At 46.9% G+C, this 9,704-nt stretch overlaps 1 protein-coding gene across 1 annotated transcript; it reads left to right on the forward strand.

The window, feature by feature from the left end:
• The first annotated feature begins 229 nt into the window (after positions 1-229).
• LOC309375715 (histamine H3 receptor-like) lies at positions 230-7,645 on the forward strand. Its single transcript, XM_081921619.1, has 3 exons — positions 230-916; positions 3,183-3,349; positions 5,654-7,645. The coding sequence occupies exons 1-3, from the start codon at positions 649-651 to the stop codon at positions 6,536-6,538; spliced, it is 1,320 nt and encodes a 439-aa protein (XP_081777745.1). The 5' UTR covers positions 230-648; the 3' UTR covers positions 6,539-7,645.
• The last annotated feature ends 2,059 nt before the right edge of the window (positions 7,646-9,704 follow it).

The raw sequence follows: 9,704 nt of genomic DNA on the forward strand, positions 1-9,704 counted from the left end.
GAAAAATGTGGGAAGAGTGTGGCGTTGGGAGATAGGACGTCTATCAAAGTTCTGATTTTCCCCTACTGCACTTGGGTGCTCTTTGTTGCCCTTATGTCTTTGTTGTCGTTGTCGTCGTTTGAAATATCAAATTCTTTCTTTAAAAAAACAAACCCTCTCTTTTTTTGCTGGTGACCTAAGCATGTGCTTAGTCTGTTCACTCGGTAGTCCGGCACTAAGCGGGACACACACACACACACACACACCTTCTGCAAGTTTCAAGCGTACAAGGGAATGGCATTGAATTGGATGCAGATTCTGTCAGATGCGCTAGGTAGGAAAGCAGGTTGTATTGCTCTGCGTTTCGCCTCTCCATCTCCGCCGCTTCTTTTTCGGATCCCCCGGCCGCGTCCCTCCGTTCATTTTCCGTCCTCCCCCACCAGCCGGAGGGCGGGGGGAGCCCATCGACCGCTGACTCACTCAAGCCGACCAAGTCCCGCGCTCAAGCCAGAAGCTTCACTCGCCCTCCCAAGTAGAGCGTCTCAGTCAAGGAATGAAACGCTTCTCCTCGTTCTTGTGACACGAATACTTTTTATTTGAAATCGCGCCCTTGCAATTTGGGGGTCTCCGGCCGCCCTGCCTCTTCTCTCCTCCCCTCCCCCTGCAGCTATGGCGGAAGAGCGGCTGGATACCAATTTCTCCAGCGTCTCAGCCTCGCTGGGCAACGGGTGCGCGGCCGGAGAGGAGCGGCACTTTCAGCACCACGGACAGTTCTCCGCGCCCGTCTCCGCCCTACTGGCCTCGCTGATGGGACTCGTGGTTCTGATCACGGTGCTGGGCAACGCGCTGGTCATCTTGGCTTTCGTGGTGGACAAGAGCCTCCGGACCCAAGGGAATTTCTTCTTCCTCAACTTGGCCATTGCTGATCTTCTAGTAGGTGAGTCAAGCCAGGGAGCTCCCCACAAACAACTTGAGTTTGGGGCAGGGGCCAGGACAGTATTCTTCACCCTTGGCCAGTTCAGCCAATCGTCATGAGTGATGGGAGTTGGGTCCCCAGATGTTTCGGGGCTACAAGGTTGAAGGGCAGTGGGCCAGGGGATCAAGAAAGTTGGATCTGGTAGAGTGAAATCTGGCCCCTAGCTTCTTCTCTTGGCCCCTTTTCCCCCATGGGGGACACACTAATAATTATATATGGAAAGCCCCCAAAGTTTAAAGTCAGCCAATGAAACTGTGTTTCAAGTTCCAACTTATTTGGAGGTGTGACTGATTCCACAAGCAGCAGAAACTTCATGGTTGCAGCCCCACAGAAGCAGAACACCCTTTGTCATTTTTCACCCTCTTTCATATGGCTCCCTAACCAAGTGTGAGCAAACTAGTTTTGCTGGGCTTTTGGAACAGAACCTCGTTTAATAAGTTGCCTATTTCCTGCTGATAGGTAGGGTTTTGAATACTGTTTTTCCTGTGTGCTAGGCTAATTTGATATTTATATTTTTAATTGTTTTAATGCAGTTATTTACTTGGGCACTACTTTGGAAACATTAACTGAAAAATTGTGTGCGTGTGTGTGTAACAAAATCAGTGCAGTGTAGTGGCTGGTATGTCAGATTAAGCCCCAAAAGACCCATGTTTCAAATCCTCACTTATCTATGAAACTCACTGGGAGAGAGCCTTCAACCAGTCACTGTCTCTCAGCTGTACCTACCCAACATGGTTGTTGTGAGGATCAAATTGAAAAGAAGCATGTGGCTCCCTTGAACTCTTTGGAGCAAAGGGTTTAAATGCGGTGTGTGTGTGTGTGTGTGTATAACACAACAATAATACACAATGGAGATTTTGGTGGATGCAAACTCAAGATGAAAGTACTTGGCAAAATGAACACGCTGTATAAATGATAAACAGTAAACTGCAGCCAAGATGCTTGCATTGAAATGGCCTCTACGTGGCTTTATCTTTCTCAGCCTCAGCTTACCATGTATGTAAGTGGATAGAGGAAGTCACTATGTGTATTTGTAAGCACAAACAAAATTAGAAAATGTTTTTGCATATGCATTATACAGATGATCAACAACAGATGGTTGGGTTAATTGTATATGAGCAAATTCATAGTTTGTAGCTGTATCAGTAGACATTGCATTAGGTTGCTTCCACCACTTCTCAATAAGTATTGTTTGCTCTCCAAGGAACTCAAGGTGGTGTGTATGGTTCTCCCCCTCCTCTCTTCATCCCCACAACAACCCTGCAAAGTTGATTAGGCTGTGAGGCAGGGACTGGCTCAAAGTCACCCTGTGAGCTTCATGGGCAAGTAGAGATTTGAACCCTGGTTTTCCAGGTCCTAGTCCAGTACTGGCTCTTAAAGGTTACCACTATACCACACTAGCTCTTAAAGGTGGCTTTTATTTTTATGTGGCATCTAATCAATTGCAACATCTGGAATAAGGGAGGGTGTTCCACTCAGGAGTGATTATCTTGTAATACCATGCAATATATGAAATCGCTCATGTATTTGAGCCTACAAACATGTGCTAAACTAAATCTTTAAGGAACCTTTAGTGTACTATTTAGTAGCACTGGCTGTCTGCTTGCAGCAAATGAAAGTCTGGAGGAAGCAGACTGAGAACTGATTCCTGCTGTACAAGCTGTATGATTTTTTGTGGTGTAAGATAGGTTGCAGAATGTGCTCGTTTCATCTCACTACATACACCAGGAAGACACTGCCAGCATGTATTTTTCTACACAGAATGGAAAATAAAATATGTCCTGGTAATGGCATACACCCCCATTCACAAGCATTAATTATTACATATGCACGTATACACGCACACACACACAATTTATTTAAAGCCCTACAGTGATGGAGTCTGATGTATTGCATAGGAACAGAGTTCCACAAGTGTGGGGCCACCAAAGGAAGACTCCCCCTCTTGTGTCAGCTAACCTCATTCCAGACACAAAACTAGAGCCCCAGCTGGACAACTGGAGTGCAAACAATAATCACCTAGCCCACCCCTGCCTTAAGTATTCTGACAAAATGGAGGTCTCCAACCAATATTTGACTGTGCCACCTCAGAATTCATGTTCTGTGTAATGGGGAGGGTGGGAGGTATATTTCTTTGAAAGCTCCTCCACATCAAAACCTGTCTCTCTGGTAAGAAAGCTAGGCTAAGACCCTCTCACCTGTGCTGTTTCTTTGTCAATATCCACAGGTGGATTTTGCATCCCTCTGTACATCCCTTACATCCTGACAGGCGAGTGGAAGTTTGGAAAGGGCTTGTGCAAGCTCTGGCTGGTGGCCGATTACCTGGTCTGCAGCGCCTCCGTCTTCAACATTGTTTTGATCAGTTTTGACAGATTCATCTCTGTGACAAAGGCGGTAAGGGACATCACTTTCTACTACTGACACCCTGAGCTTCTTAAGGCCTTCCAAAGTCCCAGGGCTTTGGGACTAGGAAGTTGCTTTTCTTTGCTCTCCTGTTACTCCATCAGTATGTTAATTCCCATTATCAATAACTCCCAGTTATGAAAAATTGGTTATATGCTGTGTAGCTCCATTTTTCTCTGTAATTGTTGAGGGCCAAATTCCCTAGGGGTAATCTTTCAGGGGCTGCATAATATTTGTGGATGAGGCCAGAGACAAAGTGAGTGGGGACTCTTATCTTTCTTCCACCTCTTCCCTTTCTCTCTGTGCGTGTATCTTTTATCTCTTTCTCTCTGTGTGTCTTTTATCTCTTTCTCTGCCCTCCCTTCTCCCCTTCCCCCTTCCCTCTCTTTTTATGCCATCCTTTCTCTCTTTGTGTCTCTCTCTGTGCCATCCCGTTCTCTCTGCCACCCCAATTCGCTTTTCTTTTTGCCATCTCTCTCTTTCTCCTTCTCTCTCTCTATTTCTGCCAAATATTTCTCTTCCACCCCTTTCTCATTCACTCTCTCACTCTCTACCTCCCTCTCTCCCCACCATCCCCTTCTCTCTCTCTCTCTCTCTCTCTCTCTCTCTCTCTCTCTCTCTCTCTCTCTCTCTCTCTCTCTCTCTCCACTCCCTTTCCCCTCTTTTCACCTTTCCTCACTACCCACCTGAATTTAGTGCAAGGACCACAGAAAATTAGCCTTGGCAGACACATGTGGCCTTACGACTGCAGGCTGCCCAACCCTGCTCCGGATCTTTGTCGATAGCATTTCAGGACCGCACCAGCCAGCTACCCTGAATAATTTGAGTGACCTTCAGGGAGCTGTGAGAGCTAAACCCGCAGCAAAACCAACTTTATTCTGGACCTCGTTCTATCATTGAGATCGCTTTCCCTTTATCAAAGGGCTTGCGGTGAAAGGAAACTGCTTTTATTGCATTCCTCTTCCTAACGTTTTGTTCGTGGCGCTACTATAATTTCCTCTAAGTATTAATCTCAGCCCTCACTGCCCTATGGTAATCAGATGCACGCTGTGAGGCTTTCACATTCCTTTGGAAAATAAGCTCCCCTCCCCTCCTCTCTTTCTCCACCACCTCTAGCATTGTAAACACAAGCCAGAGTAAAATGCAAAGTAGCTTGAGTGCATCCATTTCATCCACATGCAAGGAGCTTCTTGGTACAAAAGAACAGCCATGAGAAGTCACTTATCAAAGCAAAAATGTACACTCCTGTCATAGCTTGAATATTAGGAAATTTCTTGCATTTGTCTGTTCAAGGACCTGTAGATAAAAAGGATTTCAGAGGTGTGGCATTTACCTCTCCCCACCCCAACAACTCCAGGGGACGATGGTGGTGCTGTGGTAAAACCTCAGTGCCTAGGACTTGCTGATCGCATGGTTGGCGGTTCGAATCCCCGCAGCGGGGTGAGCTCCCATCTTTCGGTCCCAGCTCCTGCCCACCTAGTAGTTCGAAAGCACCCCTAAGCGCAAGTAGATAAATAGGTACCGCTTTATAGCGGGAAGGTAAACGGCGTTTCCGTGTGCTGCGCTGGTGCTGGCTCGCCAGAGCAGCTTCGTCACGCTGGCCACGTGACCCAGAAGTGTCTCCGGACAGCGCTGGCCCCCGGCCTCTTAAGTGAGATGGGCGCACAACCCTAGAGTCAGACACGACTGGCCCATACGGGCAGGGGTACCTTTACCTTTACCTTACCCCAACAAAATTGCTTCTGGACCCATAGCTGCCCCTCTGTAAAAGAAATAAAATCCCCTCCCAAAGCCCCCATTTGCCATTCATTTTCTGCCATGCTGTTCTTCCTCCTGCCCCAATTCCTTTGTAACCCCCCCCCCCTCTGCCCCTGGCTCTCTGGCACCCACTATTGTGAAGCTCAAGCCACCCTTCCTTATTCTGTCCAACTTCATCACATCATTCCAGCTCCCTCTAAGCATCTCAGCATCCCTGCTGAGCTAATATCACAGTCCCCACCACTTTCTCCTGCTCTAAGCAGAAAACTTTGGGACACCAGCAGCCATCACACCAATCCCAGCCTTCTTCTCAGACCTATTTGCATTTCTTGCCCTAAGGGAGCAGGACAAACCTGTTTTCAACCTTCACACACCTGGCTGCAAAAAGGATGAAAATTAATTTCAACCTCCGGCCAAGAGCAGCAGCTAGTGCAGCTATTCCATGAGCACTTCCACAACCCCAGAAACAACATGGGTTTTTTTTTAATGGCAATGGGTTTTTAATCACTTGACTCTTCCTCTTACCTTTCCACCTAGGTGAGTTACAGAGCTCAGAAGGGGATGACCAGGAACACAGTGGTAAAAATGGTTATGGTCTGGGTAGCAGCATTTCTCCTTTATGGCCCAGCGATCATCAGCTGGGAATACATTGCACATCGAAGCATCCTTCCCGAGAAAGAGTGCTATGCTGAGTTCTTCTACAACTGGTACTTCCTCATGATTGCCTCCACGATAGAGTTCTTCACTCCTTTCATCAGCGTCTCCTACTTCAACTTAAGCATTTACATCAACATTAGGAAGAGGACTCCCCTGAGGAGGGAGACGCTGCCACTCAGTCACAGAGGCGGCAAAGGTCGCCCCCGAGAGAAGCAAGAACACCCCAACTTTTTTATGAAAGTGAGCCAGAAAAGGAGTAAGGAGAAGACAGCAAGCAGCTCCTCCTTTGCTGAACCCGTGGTCCAGCAGCTCAGCATTGGTCACCTCCAGAGCCAGCCGGCTGATTTTAACGTCAATCAAGACCTTCTGCCTTTGCAAGTGGATCTTCAGACTAAATCCCCATGGGATGGTTTCTACAAAGCCCTGGAGAGTCTTTCCACCACCAAGAGAAAAACAGAGGTTGCCAACACCATGGCTAGCCGGTTCCGGCTTTCCCGGGATAAAAAAGTGGCTAAATCTTTGGCCATCATCGTCTGCATTTTTGCTCTTTGTTGGGCTCCTTACACACTGCTGATGATCATCAGAGCAGCTTGCCATGGGAAATGCATCCCGCATGCTCTCTACGAAGCCTCCTTTTGGCTCCTGTGGTTGAATTCAGCCATTAACCCCATTTTATACCCTTTGTGCCACATGAGTTTCAGAAAAGCTTTTTTCAAACTGTTGTGCCCGGGGAAAGCTAAGATCCACCCCAATATGTTCCTGTGAGAACATTTAAGGCGAGAGAACAGGTTTTAAGAGTGATGTGGTTTTTTTCATTTGAGAAAGAAACATTGATTGTACACTAGTCTGAAGACCTAAAGACTTGTCTGCATTCGAAAGATGGCCTTGCAACATTCTACCCTCAAACGTGCTGGATTTTTATATTTTATTTTGCAGTGTTGCAGAAATTTAGAAAATTCAGCGCTGTTTTGAGAAAATACAAGACTTTGCAAATTATACCCTGCAGTGCTAATATATGCTCAATGAGGACTCATTGATTATTGATATTGTTGTAGGGAAACTCAACTCATACATTGGGCATCTTAAAACTGGAGCCTTAGCTCTTAAGAGTTAGCAGTCAGTGGAATTCTGTCTGCAATGCTATGAAATGCACTGCCTATTTAACACTGTATGTTTGTGCACTTAACTGCAAAAAATAATAATCGAGGTTTTCATTCAAGCAGGGGTGGGGAATTATGGGATGGGAGGCCAGATGAGGCCCATGGAGCTTTCAATCTACCCCACTGCCTCCTTTCTCCCCTTTTCTATTAGAGCCAATGGAAGGCTGTTTCCAAGCCTGATTGCTGCATTGGCTGCAGGGAGCATTTGCATTGCAGAGATGCAAATGGGGAGGAAAGGCTTAACCCAAGGCAAGCAGGTGTAACGGCAGCAAGATTTAACACAGCAGCTTTAACTTGAAAGGTTTTTAGTTAGCTGCAGATTCTAGCGCAGTTGAATTCAAGACCACTCCTAAGATTTGTGCTAAAGCAGATGAGTTGCCTTCAATAGTTGGATTATTGTGGCTGCCTGTGTATCAAAACAAACCTAAAGATATACATCTAAAGTGTCAAAAGCCAGGTTAAAGACTTACGTCATCTGCATTTTAGAGCTAGTGTGGTATAAATGGTTAGAGTGTCAAGACTAGGACATGGGAGAGACCAGGCTTCAAATCTTCACTCTGCCATGCAGCTCACTGGGTAACCTTGGTCCAGTTTCTCAGCCTAGTCTACTTCACAGGGTTGTTCTGAGGATAAAATTAGGAGGGGAAAACCATGTACAGCTCTTTGAGCTCCTTGGAAGAATTGGTGATATACAAATGTCAACAATCAATTTAATTAATTTAATTAAATTTAATTAAAATTAAATAAATGAATACATATTCATTTATGAGCCAGTGTGGTGTAGTGGTTAAGAGCGGTAGTCTCGTAATCTGGTGAACCGGGTTCGCGTCTCCGCTCCTCCACATGCAGCTGCTGGGTGACCTTGGGCCAGTCACACTTCTGTGAAGTCTCTCAGCCCCACTCACCTCACAGAGTGTTTGCTGTGGGGGAGGAAGGGGGAGGAAGGGAAAGGAGAATGTTAGCCGCTTTGAGACTCCTGAAGGGGAGTGAAAGGCGGGATATCGAATCCAAACTCTTCTTCTTCTTCATATTCTGGAAGCTGTGTACTACACAGGTGTGCCTCTCTGTGGAGGGAGTTCCACAACTTAGGGGCTGCCACAGAGAAGGCCACCTCCCTGTGCTTCTGATGGCAGAGAAACACCCTAGAGTAGGCATGTCCAAAGTCCGGCCTGGGAGCCTAATCCAGCCTGCCTGGGGTAAAATTGTAAAACAAGGTCAGCAACTTCAATCCTAAGAAAAAGGTCAACAACTTTGGTCAGCCCTCACTCATGTTCAAATCTGGCCGTCTTTGAAAAAAGTTTGGACACCCCTGCCCTAGAGGCTCCCGTGCGCCAATCTCAGCACCCAAGGGGGTCTGTAGGGAAGGAGGCAGTCTTTCAGGTTCTTGGGGCCCGAGTCATTCAGGGTTGGCCATTGGCCATGCTGGTGAGACCTTGTGAGAGCAGAACCACAGCTGGAGGTTCATGGGTTCCTTCACCCCGATGTGTATAGCTACAAAGGACAGCATAACAAAGCTTAGCACTGCAAGTTGCTCCAACACAGCAGTCACTGCAGTTCATCGGACTGGGCTGTTACTGCCTGTACATAATTTTCATACAGACGGAAAGATTAGCAACATGACCCATTCAGGACTGCTGAAGTTCAGTTCAACAGACTTCCACTTCCTATGTATTTGAGATATTTCCTGTAGTCAGTGTCTCTTGGCATCTCCCACCTCAAGAATCCCATGCTTCATTGTATCATAATAAATTGGCATCATGAACCGTGAACTGGTCTAGCCTTTGGTAGGTCAATGGTGCATTTGTATATATTTCATAAATGTTTTTAATATTGGAGAACTGGGTCAAAAGGAGGTGATTTGCTCAACCTTAGGTAATCCACTTTGATGTTCTAGTCAAAGTCAGCTTATCGGCTTTCATGATTGTGAAGCACCTTTAACATGTTATGGAAATGCTTTAAGGCAGGCACCTTGCTAACTTGGAAAATAAACACAGAAAGCTGCTAAAATGTGGGTTTATTGGCATCAGCTCTGTGCTTAGCAGATGACAAGATTTGCATGCCCAAAGGGGCCCAATTCCATTTCCTACTAAAAGACCTGGAACTCTTTCAGAGTTGCTGCCATGCCAGTGCAAACTTCTCTGCAGATGTTTCATGGACTAAACAACTCCCCTCTCCCCGAATCATTGGTCATGGCTCCTGGGGCAAATGGGAATTGACTCTTAACATCTGGAGAAGGCCAGTCCTGGGCTAGATAGGACCATCTTCTAAGAAGGTAAAGGGACCCCTGACCATTAGGTCCAGTCATGGCTGACTCTGGGGTTGCGGAGCTCATCTCACTTTATTGTCCGAGGGAGCCGGCGTACAGCTTCCGGGTCATGTGGCCAGCATGACTAAGCCGCTTCTGGCGAACCAGAGCAGCGCACTGAAACGCCGTTTACCTTCCCGCCAGAGCAGTACCTATTTATCTACTTGCACTTTGACATGCTTTCGAACTGCTAGGTTGCCAGGAGCAGGGACTGAGCAACGGGAGCTCACGCCGTCGCGGGGATTCGAACCGCCAACCTTCTGATCGGCAAGTCCTAGGCTCTGTGGTTTAGACCACAGCGCCACCCACTCCATGTATATCACAGAAACACATGAAGCTGCCTACCATTTGGTCCATCTAGTTCAGTATTGCCTACATTGACTGGCAGCAGCGTCTAGGTAACAGCATCTCCGAGACTCACTAGGAGTTGCCATTGGGGATTGAACTGATGTTGGCCTAGGCGGGC

The sequence above is a fragment of the Podarcis melisellensis genome (genome assembly GCF_964234715.1).
Source record: "Podarcis melisellensis genome assembly, chromosome: 8".
NCBI lineage: Eukaryota > Metazoa > Chordata > Lepidosauria > Squamata > Lacertidae > Podarcis > Podarcis melisellensis.

Coding starts and splice junctions, on each gene's coding strand:
- LOC309375715 (XM_081921619.1), top strand. CDS start 649: ATGGCGGAAGAGCGGCTGGATACCAATTTCTCCAGCGTCTCAGCCTCG. Junction 917..3,182: donor CATTGCTGATCTTCTAGTAG/GTGAGTCAAGCC, acceptor CAATATCCACAG/GTGGATTTTGCATCCCTCTG. Junction 3,350..5,653: donor TCATCTCTGTGACAAAGGCG/GTAAGGGACATC, acceptor CTTTCCACCTAG/GTGAGTTACAGAGCTCAGAA.